Source organism: Aedes albopictus, chromosome 1 (genome assembly GCF_035046485.1).
Source record: "Aedes albopictus strain Foshan chromosome 1, AalbF5, whole genome shotgun sequence".
NCBI classification, from domain to species: Eukaryota; Metazoa; Arthropoda; class Insecta; order Diptera; family Culicidae; genus Aedes; species Aedes albopictus.
Window position 1 is genome coordinate 220,849,522 of NC_085136.1, and position 20,531 is coordinate 220,870,052.

A 20,531-nucleotide genomic window follows, 5' to 3' on the forward strand; every position below is an offset into this window, starting at 1 on the left:
GGATGAGGTGAGAATTTGGACAAAAGGTTTTGAAAGAATTTTTATTTATTTTGATTCACTGGAAATTCAAATTGAGCAAGATAGAGTTAAAAGTGCAATTACGAACATACACGATAGTAGCGTTGTGGATATTGGTGCAGTTTGTGCTGGTGCAGTGATACGTATCTACATTTATTTTGTGATATGATTCTTAACACCAGCGAAATGAGAGAAGATGGTGTTGCGTTGATCTGCTTGTTCAGTCGGCCTTGCTGGTCAAATGGCTAAATATGTGTACATCAAATCCCTTGCCAGTCCCTTTCGCCCTTCTTTACATCTTACCATCTACTTTTTCCCTCTCCAACTCATATATTTTCATAAGTTCATAGCCTTTACTAGATCTAGAAATCGGTTTAAACAGTCCTTTTCTATCCTGGCTTATCCACACGAATATTGGTGTGTGGGCAACTTTTTTGTTTATTGATGGATTTAGTTCAAATTTTGCATACATCCTACATACAATACATACTCACGATTATTATGTATACGAATTGTGGAAACCTATTCACTACTCTGGAAGTTATAATGTCATATAGTTGGTAAATCAGGAAAAAAGTGTAAAAAGAAGCCCCGCACGACGGTAGTGAAATTAATAAAATCGGTACACAAATTATTCATAGATTCGAAAAAATCGCTCAACCATTATTACACATCTTCTGGATTATTTTATAATAGGTATTTCTCTGGCAATTTCTCTATGAGCACCTACAGCCATTCTTAAAGGGGATTCTTATGCATTTTTTTAAGATTATTTTGAAGATATTTTTATCCGTTGCGAAAATCGTCAGGAATTCAGAAGGATTTTTTTGTCATTTTCTTAAATGAAAAAACTCTTTCGATAAATTCTTTTAAAGTTCATCTGGAAATTCACTCTGAAATTCTTCCGCCAAATCCACACCTCAAACCACAAAGTTCTTGGGGCTTTATTTGGGAATTCATCTTGCAGTTTGTGTATATATTCGACGTAGATTGATTCCAAAAATTCTTGAAGAATTATTTTGCGATTTCATTGAATTTTTTTTTCAAAAATTTCCCTGCCAAAATTTTCCGGAAATTTTTTGTTTTAATTTTAGGGTTTTCGAGATGTATTTCTTCAGAAATTCCTCACAGTTTTTCCGGAATTCCTTCACCAATTGCTTAAGAGCTTCCACCGATTTATAATCCTTCGGGAAAATGCTTGAGGATATCTTCTGGTAATAAAATTTAGGCTTTTTTTGCCAAAAATGCCGCTAGGAGCAGACTTTAAAAAAAAATCTGCGATTTATTTTTAAAAATTCTACAACAGCTTTTTTCGGAATTTTTCCTACGAATTCTTGGAATATCTTACGGTCTTTAAAAAACGCTGTTGTTTTTGTCTGAAATTCTGTTGTTTAGCGAATGTGATATTGTTGTTGCCTAAAGTATTTGTTTTATATCAGAGTAGCACTTTTTCCACCACCAATATCATTGTGGTGATAGTCCAGTTCAATCAATGACATGATAACTCGCCCGAAGATTTTTTTTTTTGCCATAATAACCTTTGAAAGCATTCGAAATTAGTATCATTTTACCAAACATTACATTTTCTTCAGAAATCCTTTAAACAATTTATTATAAAGCTTTTTTGCATTTTTTAAATTATTGCTGTAATTGTTTTGGGGTTTCATTGCAAGTTTTTTTTTCAAGAATTTCTCTGCAATTTCTTAGAAAGGTTTACTTCAAAAATTTCTTCAGACAAACTTCAGCGACAGTTTCTTCAGAGATTATTAATTCGATTATATTAGAAACTCTTTCGACAGTTTTAAGGTTTCTTTTGACAATTTCTGCGGTGACCATCACGCCGAGGATCTGGGATCGAATCCCACTCCCGACAAACTCACAAAATGTGGGTTCTTCCTTCGGAAGGGAAATAAAGCGTGGGTCCCGAGATGAACGAGCGTAGGGCTAAAAATCTCGTTAATACAGATAAAAAAAAATATCTGCGGTGTGTTGTTCTGGAATTTTGAAAGGAATTCCTCTGGAAATTTGCATAATAGTTTCATTTTTTTCAGGATTTTCAGTTTTTTTTTTCAGGATTTTCACCAGTAAATCGTTAAACATTATTTTTCCTAAAGTTTCTTTATAAATTCCTCTGACAATTACTTCAGGTAGTATCCGTTAATTACTAAAGGAGTTTTCTGCAACTCCTATATGAACGCTTCGTGATTTTATTTTTAAGAGTTTTCTCTAGCACCATTTCTGGGAAATCCTCTAGCATTCTTAAAAAAAAATCCTCTTAATCCCGAAACTCATTTAAAGAAATTTTCAGGCTTTTTTTCGGAAACATACATGGGGAATACATTTCCTTCGAAACTTCTCCGCCATTTCTTTTGGCATTTCTTAGAAAATCTCCATAGGGAACGTTCACCAATTGCGTTCAATATTTTGAGAAAAATAGAAAGGGTGTTCTAGAAAAATATGACAGTGTCGGAGGGCTTCATGTAGAAACATGAGGAATTTCCGGGCGAACCAACTGCCACAGGAATTCGTGAAGAATAAGTACTAGAAGAATTCCTCAAGAAATTTTAGGTTAAATTTGTGTCATTTTTCTTCAGAGTTTCATCTGGAAGTTACAAAAAAAATCCAGGAAACTTTTGGCGATATTTTTACAAATGCATCCGGCATTTCTTCGAAAATTCCATCAAAAACTCCCTTTGATGTTATTTTTTTCTGGACATTTTTCCAACATCTTCTTTAAGAATTCCTCTGAAAATTCCAATACAATTTTTTTGAAACTTCCTTGGGATTTTTTCAACAAATTTACGGAAGAATTGTTAAAGAAATTATCGGAATTAATTATTAATGTATGAAATTTTTGAATGATATAATTATTATAGAATGTAGAAGTTCCTGAAGGAGTAACTCCCGGAAATTTCTGCAATAAAGTGACCGTAGTAGTTCCTTGGTGTTTTTTTTTTATTAAATTCTGAAAAAAAAAACCATAGAAGACTTTTTCAAAAACAAATCCTGCTGAAGAAATATTTTAAATACTGAAAGAGTCTCTGGAGTAATTTCTGAATGAATCCTTGAAGAAATTTCTGAAATTGTCGAGTTCATGTGGAAATAACTAGAGGTATTCGGGATATCGTTGGGGCAAAACCTAGAAGAGCTGATTGAAAAACATATGTTTTTAAGAAAACCTGGATTTTTTTTGCATAATATCCCTGAAGAAGGAGAAGAAACTCGTTGACGCATTTCAGAAAGAGTCACTGTTTGAAGGTAAACAAAAAAATTAACGTTGTTTGTACTCCTGAAGGTATCCTTGGGGGGCATCCTCTATAAATTCTGAAAAATAACCATAGGAACTCCTGAATAAATCTCTAGCGAAAGTCCTGCAGGATTATCTGGCTGAATCCCTGAAAACATTTTTGCGGAAATTCCCAATGCCATTTCAGTGGAACTTCCACGAAAAATCACTGGAGGAGTTTGTATCAAAAGATTTTGAATAGAATTCATAAAACATATTCTAAAGAAATCCTTGGAGAAATTTGGGAAGGAATTTTGAACGTTTGATTTAAGAAAGGAATCGCTGGTAGAATTCCTGCAGTAAACCATGGAAAATTTTCTGAATGAATCTGCGAAATGATTTTCCAAAGAATCCGCAGTGAGGAAAACAAATCTACGATATTCTGTAGAAGATTTTTTGAAGTAAATTCTTGAAAAACTGCTGATGAAAAATTGAGATGAAAAAGGAATTTCTATAGAAATCTATGGAAGATTTTCCCAAATAATTCTCGGAGAATTTTTGAAGTATATTCAGAAGGATTTTCTTATTAAAACTTTTAAGAAATTTCTCGAGATTACTGCAGAATACTAAACAGATGTTTGAAGAAGTTCATGTATTCTAAAGAAATCCCAGAACGAAATTCTGAAGGGATCTGAAAATCTGAAGAAGAAGCCGAAAAGTTAAGTGTCAGTGATTCGAGTCCGTTCGATAGACACTGATTTTGAGGAAAATGGCGATGAAGATTGGTAAGGGATACTGACTGATAGTAAGTGTTGGTGAAGAAAGTGAGGAGATCGAGCAAACTGTGGTTCTTCCCGGTGGAAGGTCAACTCGCAATAGTCGTAATGTGCCACCTAGTATAAGAATCGTGAGGTGGATTATGCCATCAACTGCGTTAGGATGTGTGGAAGATTTGCAGGTTGATCGGTTTCTGAAATGTGGAAAACAAACGACTTGCCGTAATGGCGGCAGGCCATACAGGACGAGATCAGCATTGAGCCTGGCAAGAGCCTTAAGCCAAAGACGCAGTTTTGAGGCATAATCGTCAATGACTGGATATGTTGCGTTCAGTCATGCCCTTGCCGTTGATGAACAAGAAGGGAATAACCTTACAGCAGATGGATGTCAAAATGGAGTTCCTCAACGGAACGTTGTCAGAGGTAATGTACATTAGGCCTGTCCATCTTTTCAAAAATGTTCTCTGATTCTCAAGTCCACTCCCATATTTTGATTGGCATCCTAAAAGAAGTAACTGGTCAAAATTTCAGCCAAATCCATTGAAATTAAGAGGTGCATCAAATCAATTTTGTGTTTTTCAACTATTTTTGAACTTCAAAAAATCATAACTACACTAAAACTTGTCAAAACTTAATTCTTTCGGCAGAAATTGGAAGCTATACTTGTTTGCTACAACTTCACCGAAAAACGTGTGCCAATAAAATTGAAGGAAACATGTGTAATTATCACATTTGTGATAGGAAAAACCTTAAATGTTGATTTTTTGATAGATTTCGTCCTGGAACACCCTAATATACGTGATAAGTTTGATATTTCAAAACGGCATCACATTTCCTCATGTTTTTTTGGTTATTTGCTTCTTCGACACCAATGCTGTAGGAGATGAGCAAAAAATATTAAAATTCGGGAAAGCCTAAGACGTCCCAAAAACTAGCTTTTCGGAGGCACTCACGCTGTAGCGCGAAATTGTACTGAACGTGGTAGTAGGAGGCCAACTTCCGGGGCGATGCCAGCAGGGTAATCATGGCCATGAGGCTTGATGGTACTCCCGCAGCGTTCATCTGTGATGTTTCAGAGGATTGTGCAAATACTTTCGACATCACGAGCCACGTTATGGAAAGCTTATTGCGGCATATACTGAGAGGACCAATGGATACGGACTTTTGGACAACCATTTTGGTTTCCAGAAGCCAGTTTGATCCGTGGTGTCCGCTATAAGGTCGTTGATCAAAATAGTTGAGATAGCGCTTTAATAGAAACAACGGGGAATCCATTATTACGTGTTGAAGAACGCGTTCAACAGTGTCAGCTGGACCACTATTGCGAAAAATATGGGAAACTCGGAAGGTTTTGATGACACATAGAGAGTTACTTTCAGAACAAGGTGCTTTTTTTATAAAGAAGTGATATCATATTACAGTGGGGGTACTTCAGGGGTCAATCTTGGGCCCGGTTGAATGGAATGCGGCATACGACGGTGTTCTACGGCTCGCATCAAAGTTTATTTGCTTCGCCATTGTTATTTCGCTTGTGGGTGAATTGATCTCGGCGTGTTCGATTAGTATTGCAGAGGAGTAGTTGAGATCGAGACAATTTGAGCTCACCCACTACAAAACAAAAGTGGTGGTTTTGAAAATCCGTAATGTGTTTCCATAGCAACCTGTTAATAAAGTGAAAACTTTTTCTTTGCTTTCGAAAGTACCTAAGTCGCATTAAGGGGTTTTCCACCGTTTTTCGAAAGCAGAGTTGATGTCCCTCAAAAAATTGGGCGTAACCCGCCTGAACGGAAGCAACTACTCAAGCTGAATGTTCTAGATCGAGCTATTGCTGATTCGTAAGGATCCCAGGGTGTACGTGACCGAAACTTGCTCAGGAAAAATGCAAGCGAAAGAACCCGTAGTAGCAGCATGGAAGAAGGGAGATCAGAAGGTCAGAGCTACAATAGGTCTTCTGATCAATGACAAACAACGGAAGCTAATTCAAGACACCACCACGTCGAAGGAAGCCTGGAGGAGCCTCAGAAGAAACTTCAAGCACACCGCTCCCATGTCGAAGGTTTCTCATCCGGTATACTCATCCTCATATGCATTACACTGAAGGCGAGGTCGTTGAGCAGCACATCACGAAGATGGAAGATCTCTTTGAGCTGCTTTCGGTGATCGCTTACAAGGAGTGCTTCGAATCTCTGGATAAGATCACCGATGCCGTCGTGCTGGCAAACGGAGTCAAGACGAAATGTGCTGATCGGCTACGAAGTGTGGATTGTCGATGGAGCCGATGTCGTATTTCCAAGAGTGAGAAAGTTATTGGATAGTTGGCAATTAGAAAAGCCTCCGGTGGATACAGTCTCAACTCATGCACTGCACAATGTAAATTGATTTGTACGAACTGCCTCAACACCAAATACCTCCAATATTTGGCCTTCACATGCTTCAAGTTGGTATTTCCATGTATAAAATCATCAATGAGCTAAATATTCATCACAATTGGTCATTTGGGAATGCTCTTCACCCACATCGTACCAGGTACGCTCATCACCTTCGACGAGAACAGTTCAGAACGGAGATAGGACGGCGTAGATTCTCGAACATAGGACCAATTATATACAACAAAATTCCTGATAACATCAAAGCTGCTCCAACGTTATTTATATTTAAACGAAAACTAAAGCAATTCATTCTGAATAACCCCAGAAATATGTTAGTGAACTAGATAGAATTGTCTTAAAAATAATTCAAATACTCGAAGATAGATATCGAACAAACCTTTAAAAGAACATTAGTTCAGTAGGGAAAGTTCAAACCATTGTATTTTCCGTTATAAAAAAATGAAATGAAATGAAATGAAAAAATCTGGCGCAAAGTACAAGCCATTCAGATGATTGTCAACATGTGTGGCACAGGAAGATCGCCCTCAGAAATTCGGAAGCAATCGGTAAACTTGAGAAGATGAAGCTGGCGTCCTGGCATCAAGAATGATAATTGCCCAGCCAACACGAAGTCGTATATGAAGTAGAATAGGATGCTAAAGTGGAGGCCATATGCGTACATGTCTCCATTTAACCTCGTGCAAAGTGTACGCATATCGCCTCCACTTTAGCATCCTATTCTACATCATATACGATCATGTGTTGGCTGGGTGTGGAGTCAAGGACATCTGTAAATGTTGTATGGAGTTACACTTTCTCAAGATCACGTTTCCTGAAGAAATCCGAGAAGAAGACAAAGCAACCTCTTGATCTGGTGCACGTTATTGTCATAACGAACAATTTTACACTCCAACAAGTGATGTACTCTCTTCCATGGAAATCATAGGACACCGCGTTCATCAAGCAGTATGTGCAAGCGATGAGACGTCGCACACAGGCGTAAATAGGCCAAATTCCTGGCCATAAGTCGAAATTTTTTTTTCAGGATTTTCCAGAGTCTAATATTTTTCAAAGATGAATGAAGTAATGCTTCATCATGTGGCAATCAATAAAATACTTTGGGATGCATATTTTTTTAAGAATAAATGCCGAAATTTGACGATTTTCTCTACTGTTTTTTTCATTTGCATCATAACTCTTCGGAAGAAATTCAATTATCGAAATATTGACAATTTGAAAAAATAACTGAGTATGTAACACGGTTCTCCTGATAAGGGTGTATCATTTAAACAAAAAACTTCACCTGGTTTCATTTATTTTGCTCTCTTACAGAAGAGTTTTCAATATCATGTTTTTTGTCAATTTTGAACCATTTTCAGCATTCAAAAAGTTTTCAGATTCTGCAGCATTCCGCGATCTGGATAAAATTACAATAAAATATAAGGCATATCCTTTATGAATCGCAAGAGAACGGGTACCAGAAAGTACCAGACGAAAAAATAAATCATTTTGAAATGTACACCTTTTTGACTAGTTTTTAGTTACAATTTATGTGTAATTTTGATATAACAACTTCGTTTCGACTACTTTTCCAATGAACGGCCACTTATTCTCGGTAGATGGATCATAGCAGAATGCAAATCTGGTTTTCTATCTCTCAACAAAATGTGTCAAATGGAATTAATTTAGTAAATTTGGGGAGAAATCTCCATACACCGATAAACGCCTAAATGTATGCAATGCAGTAGTAATCTAATGTAGCTAGAACTGTTGTGTTCAAAATTTGTTATAAAAAAATCAAAAACAACTCAAATAAAGAGCTCACTATTTGTAGCATGTAATCATATGTTGATGCACCGTTAAGAAAATATATTCAGATAAATATTGTTTTTTATAGCTAAACTCATTGAGTTTTTCATTCAGTACTCCACGAACTTACTTTTATGTATAAAGTTGTGTTAAAATGCCATGTAGTAATAGAAAAATTCAAACTGATATATTCCACACGGCTTCTATCATCATGTTCAAACTCCTAAAATTTCAATCCATGATTAATTTTTGAGTTTTGATGTGTTTTCCAGGGCACTATAAAAGTTACCCCAAAATGAAAATGTGATTCCTAAAATATCTAGAAAAAGGTACAACATTTAAACTGGGTTTAAGGGACCGTTCAAAAATAACGGCCCATATTCCCAAAAATTGTGAAGATAGAACAATTGTTCAACAAGTTTCCCAATTATGACACTCCTTACAACTTTGCTGAAGACATAAACACGTTATCTACACTTATAAAAAATTGAATTTCTCTCACACTTCTAGGAGAATTCCTATGAAACGAGGTGGCCCTTGTTTCCAAACAATATTTTTCATGGAAATATAATTATTTTTCAATTCTCTGTTGTCAAATAAAAATGTTCGACGCTTCAAGTGATTTTGGGGGGTGAAAATAAACGTTGTCCTTGGAGAGGTTATAAGAAATCATTTCTAGCCTTTAAGTGGATTAATATGGCTATTTATAATCCAAAATGCTTCCTCAATATCTAAATTCACAATTTTATCGCTAGTACATACATAATACACCATAAAAACGTGTTAAAACTTTTTGGCCATGAATTGGACCCTGTTACTCCAGTGTGCGTCGTTTGGCAAACCATCAACAATAATTCCAGAGTCTAGAACTGGTTATGAATTGTCGTAAACAGGGAATTGAACAGCCATACGCCTCAGCATAACGAAGTATGTAGCTGAAAAACAAATAATCGATTGTGATACCAAGAAACCGAACAAATGTTGCGATGAAGCAATCAACACAGTGAGTGTGCTATCTCCGGAATATTTTACTGCCCAGCGCTGTCTCAAAAATGGGTTTCAAATTCTGGTCTTTGAAGAAGACGGACTTCAATCATCTATGATTGTTCGGATTGCAGTCCTACGTGTGAATTCCGAGGAAGACGCGTTGTGTTTCCTGTATCTAATGACAAACAAGTCCGTCGTGTCACGCATTGCTATATGTCAGGTTCATCCCAGCTGTTGTGTATTATTATTGATCTAAATTAGAAGCCAGAGGAGGAGAGGCCTGCCCGATAGGCGATGGTGTATCTTCGAAAGAAAATTTTTTCGACGGCTTTGACAAGACAACGTTTTGCGGTGAGGATAATTACGATAGTGCGGATGAAGTCGAGAAAGTACGAAGATCCACCCGATCGTACATTGATGTGCCATCGTTACGATGGCTAGCTTCAGCCCAGCAGGACGAAGTTCGTACGCATGAGTACGCTATGTGCAGTCAGGAAAGTCGAAAATGGAATAAAGCGCTGGACGAAGAGTTTGCATCTCCAGTCAACACACGATCGCATATGATGTGCATATGGAGGCGATATGCGTACACTTTACTTACGGTTAAATGGAAGCATGTGCGCATACAATCTGCACTTTAGCATCCTATTTTACATCATATAAGACTTTGTTTTAGCTGGGTCCTTCCAAGAGAACTCAACATGGGACATCATGGAAAATCCCGCGAATAGGAAGCCAATCGGAAGCAGAAGGATCTTCAAGAGGAAGCTCGTCCTGTCAGGTCAAGTAATCCGTGACAAGGCTCGACTAGTAGCACAGTTAGAAGTTTGACGTCGACAACGACGAGGTTTTTGTGCTTGTGGCAAAACACTTTACGTCCCGAATTCTGTTGTCAATTGCTGCGCGATCCCTGCATGTGATATCGGCATATTTGGTATCGTTTTGAAGTTCGTTTAAATATACGAAGCAATCGAAGGGCTATCATATTGGGCTCTGGAGTACACATTTGCAATTTTGACAATTAATAAAGATAAGATTCAAGAATTCCTCGTGACGGTTGAATCTTGCACGCTACTTAATAAAACTGGTCAGAAATATGCGAATGCGTTATATATTAGCTTTTGTATGCTGACATTGGCAATGGTGGTTACGTCGACTATGCGAACATGGGCAGTGTTGCAGCAAAGACTTTGCGGGCTGTAGCAAGTGGGACGCAATTAGAACCAGAAGATATTAGAAAAACTAAAGCGGCTTGTATACGAACCATCCGGAATGTCGACAAAGTAATGCCATGTTACTGTACGTTGACGGTATGCTCGTGCCAAGTTTGGACAACGATGAGTATGAGCGATGTGAATGTTCACCTGACACAGTTTTTGTCGGACCATGGGTGCTTGAGGTGATATTTGAAAAGGTTCGGGTAAGCAGAATTTTCTACTTGTCCCGATTGTGCAAACTGTGACGAGACTGCGGTAGGTAGGTACATGTGCGTTTTAAATCTCTCGCAGTATCGCGTATAATGGGTAGTACGCAGATCGCAAGAAATTTCTTGGCCTATCTCGATGCTCTCGATGCCTATCTCGAATCGCTCAAGAAATAATAAAGCGTAGCTTTATTCCGGATCCTAGTGGAGCTGAAAGGGAACGTCAAATCAAAAGGTGCTAGCTGTGTTAAATTTCTTGACCATTCCGGTCACGGAAAAATAATGCACTGAACAAAAATTACTTGAGCGATTCCGTTTGAAGTGCATACCTCGTATAAAACCGAGCAACCGAGGGAAATGATAACGAAAGAGCATTTGAAAAATCTGTACGACGACAACCTAATCAAACCTACGTTAGTGTATTATCTGTTTGCAAAGTGTTAATGAAATGAATATGAAATGTTTGCGCATAAATGTACAAAGTTATTGATAAATATACAAATTGCAACGTTGGAATAAGAGAATACAATGTTGTTGAGATCTTACAAGCGGACTGAAAAATATTCAGCATGTGCTGGGACATTCTCATGGAACCGGAATTTAACCATCTTCTCTCATTTCGCTAAAATCCTAGAAAATCCCCACAACCCGAACAAGCCTTAAAACATCTAAGCAAGAAATATCTCACCGGTTTCGATCCGTTGCCGGAGATCGGGAGCCACGGCGACTCCACTCCACGGTGCATTATCGGAGGGCTGGTGCTGATGGTGCTGGTGATGGTGCAAGCTGTCATCGGTACTACTACTACTGTTGGTGACGGTGCTGGTGCTAGACGGTGTCAGGCTGTGATGGTGCTGCTGTTTACCGTGCTGGTTGGGTGCCGACGGTGGTGGTGATGGGTGCATATAATTGTGGTTAACATTGGCGGTGCCGGTGCCGTCGAAATTGTGCTCATGTCTAGTGGAAGTGCTACTGGTGAAGTGGTGCTGTTGTGCGGGTGGTGCAACACTATCGTGATTGAAGGTCGGGTAGTGGGAATGGTGGTGGGTTAGATTTGGGGAGCCGGCCGCTGGGACATTGATGTAGTCGGCTCCGTTGTAGATGGCCTGCTCGAAGGCCGACGGTGGGTACTTTTTCGATGGGAACAGGAAATAGGGATAGGTGCTGGTGGGCGGTGGATCTTCGATTACGTCAGAAGGATAAAAGTTAGGATAGATGGAGTTGGTAGCGGTGCCAGAAGAGGTGTCAAGTGCAGAAGGTAGAACATCTGTAATTAGAAGGTAATACGTTTAGTATACAGGGTGCCAAAGTTGAGAACGGGTTATTAAAGACAAGTGCAAATAATGTCATCTGGATTCTGGATTACGTCATGCCATCACGCATACAGTCCGTCACTCATACTCGACACACACAATACGACACAAACTCACGGGATGGCGTGATTGCAACGGGGACACGCTTCCTGACGGTAATTCCCTATTGTACGGTGTGTAAGGTACTCGATTTGATTGATTCGGCGTTGGCCGTTGGGTAATGATTCATAATATAGTAGCTCTACACTATGGGCAGTCACTAATTGTACGGTTTCATGTCAAGTGGGTTGAAACCGTAGAAATTATTGTAAAAAAGCAATAACAGTAGACTGAATCTATTGAAGAGAGAAGCATAACTAGATTCTGCGTTGGAGCATTGGTTTATTTGTAGTATGTATTTAAAACAATATTTAACTTTAAAACTTAACTGCTTGAACAAAAGAAAGATTTGCTTTAGATCTAATTATTGTACACCCATTTTGCATGGTTTTAGAACTCCTTAAAATATCCACCATCTTAAATTGTGGGCCGCCATATTTTATAGTATCAGGTATTAGAAGGCCGGCTCAAGAGGCACGGTATCATCCATTTGAGACCATAATAAAAGCCTATTTCATCATCTGCCGGAGGAAAAAGGTAGGAAATAAGGAATAAGATGGGGATAGGAACAGGTAGCGGATTAAGAAATGATATCCTTTAAGAGGGTCTAACGCATAAGCGTAGCACAATTGGTTCAAACAGCGCCCTGAAAAGGGCACTGTGATAATGCATGAAGCGTCGAGAGAGCCTATAGCTCTTTACAACAGCGGGTTGAGAAAACAAAAAGTCCTAAAGATTCAGGTTTCTGGAGTCAGTTCCACTTAATAAGCCTTTACCGAGTACTCGGTGACCAGTCAATGCTTTCCCAAGCAACACACATGTTATAATAGAGTTACGACAGCGCAAGTTTTGGTTGTATAGAAGTTTATTTTACGTAATTCTAACATTGTGTTGAAATTACGTAAAATAAACTTCTATACAACCAAAACTTGCGCTGTCGTAACTTTTATATAACATGTGTGTTACTTGGGTTGACCAGCATACTGCAATTCTGCTAAGACTGATTAGTTAGATACTTCGCCACCCCTGGAGATGATACAGTACAATACAATTTTGTTTGACAACATGACTCCGAACTATTCCAATATTGTTTGTAATGAAGGGTATTCCAGATATAGATCTGAAGCTTTATCCAACACTTCCATACCGGAATGACTGGCTCAGAGCCAATGAAGTCATGTGATGCTCCAGAGCGAGCTAACTCATCGGCCAATTGATTTCCAGTGATAGAAGAATGGCTAGGTACCCATACAAGGTGAAGAGCATTTGCTGAATTCAGCTCCTCAATTTAAGTTCAACAAGCGATATCTAACATCGTCTTAGAGTTGGCCGAAGCATGTGCTTTAAGAGCAGTGTGGCTATCCGAACAGAAGTATATGACTTTGCCCATTACGTGCTGCTGATGTTCTGATTGCACTCCACACATAAGAGCAAAGATTTCAGTCTGATAAACGGTGCAGTCTACCAAGCGAGTAAGACTAATGTAGCCTTAGCTCACGAGGATGGACACCAGATGTCCACTCTTCCTGGGAAGGGCATTTCGTGGAAAATGTCCTATATGGAAAATTACAAGCAATTGTAAGATCACTTGAAGCTAGGACAACTTTGTCCCAATTCACCAAAAGTGGAAACAACGAGGTGTGTGTTGATGTGCGGTTCACAGGATTTTCCTCTAGCAATCCGAGTACCCATAGACGGTAAGTGCAAGAAAGTGCTTCTTGTTTGAGATGAATATTAGGGCAGTTCAGACTTTATACATGTCAAAAATTCAAAGCTCCCATGTGTTCATTGCAACAAAGTCCAAATAAAGTCGTTCAACTCCCATACATTGGTTTAAAATTTCAGGGGTCATGAAGTACTAGATCAAAAAAACATAATACCTGCGCATAATGTTACCTTGCACTCTACTCTGCTAATGTTGCTATGAGCAACGAACTAATGTTTATTCAAATATAAACACGAAAAAATCAAACTCTGGTTGGTAACGTATTGAGAAATTGAAGTAAAGTACATCTGGCTTGGTTGGTTAAATAAAAACTAATGTTCTTTATTGTCAAATCCTGTCTATACTAGACTACTGCGATCCTACATCTCTCTTTCCTTTTATAATATTTTGTTAACATCATTGCTTTAAAATAGTATTTATTCTTCATTCTTCCATACTTGTTTCCTTTCGAAAATCCTGGTGAGCGTGAGGCGAGCGTCTTTTTGCATCGATTATTGTATCGTTTTCATCCTCGTTGCCATTTGTAGTAAAGTACACCTGGCTTGGTTGGTTAAATAACAACTAGAGTAAAGTGGGGCAAAAGTTCGAGTGGGGCAAGAGTTTCTTTTGAAGTTTTTGAGCTCAATCCAAATTATTTCTTTCGGGTGTCAAGATTGTTCGAACCCTTTTTGAAAAAGAGTCTTTCACTCCAAAAATTATGAAAATTGATCAATATTTCGACAAGTTACAACAAAATGTTGGTTTTTGATCAAAAAATTATAACATGCGATGGCCCTTCCAACGCATGGAATGAAATTTTAATGAAATCAAATTCGATATTTTATTTTGGGGCGTAACTAGGTATATTTTAAAGATGCTCTAGCATGTATAACTTTTTGCAAAAAAAGATTTGGAAATCATATTTTACACATAGTGGGGCAAAAGTTCGAATTGTGGGGCAAAAGTTCGAGTCATGTGGCAACTTAAGGTATAAACCTAAAATTCGGCAAAATGTACATATTATCTCTAAGAGTGATGAAATTAGTGAGAAAATTCAATTAAAGTTGAAAAATAAAATTTGTTTTATCTGAATTTGGCGGAAAACTACTAATTTTTGGTGTAGTTAATTTATCCCTGATTTGGGTAAAATCCAAATTGAATTTTAAAGTGTATTCCAGTTCCAACATCAAATATTAAGTGGTTTCAGGTATTCCTATTACCAAAGTCTCAAAATAGTGCTACGGTTAGCGAAATTCCACAAACACTAGATTCGAACTTTTGCCCCAGTGCAGGGCAAGAGTTCGAATAAAACACACACATACAAAAAGTGTTGTAACACAAAATTGAAAAGACATTTGGCGTAGCTTTGTTCAGCAAAATTTTGGCTCATGGATGGTAGAATCACCACACGGTATTTATTTATTTTTATCTGCTTCGACTTTTTGAAATAGGTTGAATTTTCAACTAAGGTCGAACTTTTGCCCCACCTTACTCTAATGTTCTTTATTGTCAAATCCTATCTATACTAGACTACTGCGATCCTACAGAAATCATTTTGTTTAAACTATTTAAAAATTGTTTTATTTTAGGAAAATGAAACTTTTGACCTTGCTGGGTGGACGAAGGAGTCTCAAAGACGTGCGATGACCTAACAGGATTTCAGCGGGTGATTCCCTACCAGGTGCAGCGTCGCTGCGGCTGAGCGCGCCTAGGTGAAGCGGTTTGTATGGTGCACGAACCCTAAACATTTAACCAATGTTCTTTTTATTTTAGGGTTCACGTAACTGACCATGAATCGCCAAATTTTGCCCTCTATGAGTGCTGTTGCATACCTGCTTGCAAACCCGTTCCAAAGATTCCTCAGATTTGCACAAGGATCTGTATGACGCGAAAGTTCCACGGCATACGAAAAAAAATGCGTGTAAAATTGAGCGCATGAAGCAATCTTGTGTCATGTACTACAAGCAATTAAAATCTCTCAGTAAATATCGATTTTTCTTTTGAATTTGTGCATCAATTATCTAAAAAATATACTCCTGAAATCATCCTAAAACTAAATTTCTAAGTACCAAGGATCTCCTAAAACTCATGACGAAAAAAAATCATGAATACCTGCCAAAATTCTCCTCACAGATACCAGACAGTAACAAGGTTCTTCTCCAGAATACCCGCTGAATATCATCCGCTCTCTCAGAATGCCTCTGTATATTGGATTACGAGGGAATCAAGTTCGATGGTGTAGAAAATAAAGAATAATGACGACAACACATGAATTCATTATATTAAATTCAGTGTTGAAACAGGAGCTTCGGACTAATGCTTTTCTCTGACTCCACCGGAAGTCGGCCAGCTTCAGTTCCGACTAACGCCAAAGCACCCGTTGATGGGAGGCGGACGCCAGGAAATCTAAACAAAATGGAGAATTTCATTCCATTTCTTTAATTATAACGGTAGTCATAGGCTTAGAATGTCGGGGCCCGTGGCGCAGTGGTCCACACGTTCGCTTCATAAGCGGATGGTCATGGGTTCGATCCCAGCCCCGGCACTTGCAATTTTTCGTCAGTTGCTCTTTCCCCCGAGAGTAACTGACACCTGACCCTCTTCGGAGCATATAGCTCTAACGGATCCGGAATTTGGATATCGGCGAACCGCAACTCATAATGGACGACCCCAAATCGGACTGGAGAAGGAACAGCAGCCACACATCAGCATCATCGTGCTCGACATTCTACCGTGGACAGGGTAGAAAAGTTGAAGCATCACAAGGCACCAGTTCGATGCAGTTGAATTGGAATAGAATATATGTAGGCGCTGTACAAAGTGTAAGTACAGCTTCCAATTTCAATCGCTCACGTAGTGCCCTAGTGGACAAAAGAGCTGTAAATTAGGTTAAGTGATTAAGAATAAAAAAATAGGCTTAGAACCTGATAACTTGGAGATGAAAAATAATGCTCAGATACCAAAAGCGAAACACTTTTCTGCAAGATAATCATGACATATTGAAAATTAGTTTGCTGTTATGAGCTACTACATCATCGGGAGCTACTGCGTCACAAAGTTAGTGAAAAATGAGGTAGTTAGCCAAACGTCAAACTTGGGTACCGGGGACCAAATGTAGTACTAGAAGTGGTACCCGGTTTGAGCCTTAGTGCTACGACTTAATTTGGACTTTGATTGCAATCCTTGGTGCAAAACTAGAGTCCTGTCAAATTTTCAGTCATTTCGGTGGTGATTTAATAGTGGCCCAAAAGCAAAATAGGTTTATATGGGATTTACTATGGAGAATTTTGAAAAAAGGTTCTCAGCATTGTAGAGCATAAACACATGGATGATCTCATAGGGTCAAAGTCAAATTGAATTCTTTAGACCTCAATGATGAATGTTGTCGAAGACCGCAACTTGTTTCGACTCACGAGACAGAAGTTATCAAACGATAATCATCCATGCATGCTTGAACAGAAGAACACAGCTCGATCGACATGCTTGACACGCAATCATAGTATGCGTGTCACCTTCTTGCACATCTTGTTGGACATCGTGGATAAAGATGCGCATGTGAGTGAGAATTTGTTTAATAACTTTTTACCCGATTGTCGAAATAAGTTCCGGTCTTCGGCAACATTCATCATTGAGATCTGAAGAATTCAATTCGGCTTTGACCCTATGACTTCATCCATGTGGTAATGCTCTACAGCGCGGGGAAACTTTTTCTAAAATTCTCCATAGTTGTTCCCATATAAACCTATTTTGCTTTTGGGCCAGCATTAAATCACCACCAAAATGGCTGAAAATTTGACAGGACTCTAGTTTTGCACCAAGGATTGCAATAAACATATGGGAGCTTTGAATTTTTGACATGTTCAAAGTCTGAACTGCCCTAATGACTATGTAGTGGGGCAACGTCAAAGAGAACTTCGAGTTGAAGAGAACGCTCCAGACATCGCCATTAAGCACATCCTTTGGAGATGGCCTAATTTTGATTGGACCGTTCTCATTTCGCCCTTTTGCCACCACACAAGACATCCATAAGCCAATATTGGACGAACAACAGTTGTGTAAATCCATTTGATATACTTGGGTTTAAGACCCCAAGTTGTACCAAAGGTTCGCCGGCATTGCCCGAAGGCCATACAAGCTTTCTTGATTCTGAACTCAACATGAGGTGTCCAGGAAAGCTTGAAATCAAGAATGACTCCAACGTACTTTACCTGTTCAGTCACATTGATTTCAGAATCAGAGAGACACAAAGGTCGAACACCATTACGGTTTCGCTTTCCCGTGAAAATAACAATAGATGTTTTACTCGGGTTTACCGAAAGACCATATTGGCGACACCAACCCTCAACTACCTGAAGAGCGTTTTGCATCAGGTCGAAAAGGGTACTGATGCACATACCAACTAACAATGTTAGGTAGTCGTCAGCAAAACCATAAGTAGGAAAACCGTTATTATTTAGTTGCCTCAATAGCGTATGTGCTACGAGATTCCACAAAAGTGGTGATAAGACTCCCCCTTGGGGGCATCCACAAACACTAAATTTCCTAATCGCCGCTAGACGCAATGTCGCGAAGAGATGTCGGTTTTTGTGCATTTGTTGAATCGAATTGGAAATCATTGGAGATATACCGGTATAAACCATGACCCCGAGCGGCTTCCAATTTGGCATCGAAAGGCACGTTGTCAAAGGCACCCTCGATATCTAAGAAAAGAACACACCCAAGCAAGATTGCTTTTGAGCGAATGCTTTCTCGATATCGTAAACAACCTTGTGTAAAAAAATCACAGTGGACTTTCTAGATTGGTTAGCATGTTGGTTCACATGAAGAGGCACATTGGCCAGATGAACATCACGGATGTGATGATCGACAATGCTTTTTAAGCATTTCAGAAGAAAACAGGTCAAACTGATAGGTCTGAAACGAGCTTTGTGGTCTTCACAAACCATAGAGGGCAGGCTTTTTCAAAAGCTTCGATGTTTAAGGTCGTCGTTGTATCAACAGCAACACCCAATTTAAGCCAAGTACTCACCTGGCAAAAACGAGATCAAGGAAAAAAAAGTCATTTATACCGAAGTAATTTTGACTGTCGATCTTGAGAAAAAAAAATCGACGAAACAATTTGTTTATCAACAATCTGCGCATTGGCTGGTCTGGAACCGGGAAAATTGTCGGTGTCGGTGGTGTAGTAGTAAGCGTGGTTGCCTCTCACCCCAGTCGGTCGGAGTTCAACTCCCGTCGACGCCTATGGGTTTTTCTGAGACATAAAATCCGTGATCACGCCTTCCCTCGTATAGGAAGTAAAGCCGTAGGTCCCGGCTCATGTGTCGATGGGTTCGATATGTAGGGTCCTCAGGTGTGGTGGCTGTCTCCCTGGGGCGTCGGAATTCAAGGCTTAGCTCCTAGACCCAGTCGACGTAAAATCACAACTGGCGCCGAACGGTACTAGTTGGCCAGAAAAAAGAAGAAGAAGAACCGGGAAAATCAGCATCCGCAAGCTGGTCAACTTCACTGGAGCAGCTCCAGTTGGTGACCAGTTGGCATTCTCACCGTACAAAATTATTGTTTTCCGAGACTGGACGAGGTTAGTTTTAAAAATATCGCGCCGCTGGAAGAAAGGTGCGTCATCCAGCTGGCGACCAATACGGACAACACACCAGTGCCCTTGCCAGCCACGAAGCCATGGTCGAATACATTGGTGTTGTGCAATAATCTGAACTCTTGCAGGGATTTATTCTAGTTTTCCGTCTGGAATTCATCTAGGTGCTCTGACGTTCCTAAAGAAATATTTTCAGAAAATCCGTTACAGAGCTACTGCTGGAATTCTACCAGAAGTTTCTTTCTAGGATTCCTACAAGAACTCATTCTTGGATTCTTCGGGGGATTCTTTCCGGAATTCCTCATGATATCCTTCAAGGAATGCCTCGAGTATTCCTCCAGAATATGCTATTGGGATTTCTCCTAGAATTCCTTTTAATATACCTCCAGGACTTCATTCAAAGATTTATCCCAAAATTCCTCTCGAAATTTTTTCAGGACCTCCTTGTGATATACATCCAGGACTTTCTGGACCGTAGAGGGCAAGCTTCTTCAAAAACTTCCATGATAAAGGTCGTTGTAGTATCAACGGCATCATCTACATCACTTGGAGTGTCAATGGATGGTAAGTATCCATGAAATTTGGCCGCAACCAAATCAGTAAAAAAATCCCAGTTTGTTGACCGGGGATTCCTGAAACGCAATGTTTGCGAAGTTGAAATGTTCAAAAAACATGTAGCGATGGTCAGATAAAGGTTCTTCATCTGACACATGCCAATTGGTCAGCTCGTGACTAATTCTAATAGAGCAAAGTGTCATAATGCAAACGCATCACCTTTCCCACATTTGAATTATCCTAGAAACAGCATTATTCTTAAGAGGTTCGGTTCTCACGAACCAACTGAACCACATCTGCTTACCATAGCATTCTGTCATAAGTCGATGGCACCATACTGAGTACATCGCCCGGCAATCCTATGCTACCAGGAAGGTCGAATTACAGACCTCCATGCCTGCACCATACTCTGCCGTGGGAGCGCAACCGCTTTATGCATATGTTGCATTCTTTCATTTACTATACAAGTACATATCAATCACCAATACCCAATCGCAGTCCAGGCGTCTCCTTCTTATATTTTATATTCTCACTTTGTAGACTTGTGTAGATTTAAGTTAGCAATAAACCTATCTGAATAAAGGAAACCATTCGATAATCGAGAGTCAAAGTGTAAGGTCGATGATTTTACGGTGATGACACGACCAACCTAATC

The 20,531-nt window shown here is 39.2% G+C and overlaps 1 protein-coding gene and 1 long non-coding RNA gene across 6 annotated transcripts in view; one reads left to right on the forward strand and one right to left on the reverse strand.

The window, feature by feature from the left end:
- The window catches only part of LOC109400030 (uncharacterized), a 1,200,131-nt gene that overhangs the window by 109,402 nt on the left and 1,070,198 nt on the right, over positions 1-20,531 (reverse strand). For 3 of the 5 annotated variants that reach the window (XM_062846297.1, XM_062846295.1, XM_062846296.1), the window contains exon 7: positions 11,297-11,875. The exons of the other annotated variants lie outside the window; for them this stretch is intronic. In XM_062846297.1, coding sequence (XP_062702281.1) covers positions 11,297-11,875 — 579 coding nt within the window. The remainder of the gene's footprint in view (positions 1-11,296; positions 11,876-20,531) is intronic. 5 annotated transcript variants of the gene reach the window in all.
- Positions 13,670-15,725, forward strand: LOC109407283 (uncharacterized). The gene is made up of 3 exons (XR_003893568.2): positions 13,670-13,997; positions 15,315-15,437; positions 15,499-15,725. It is a non-coding gene; the product is annotated as an uncharacterized LOC109407283 (long non-coding RNA).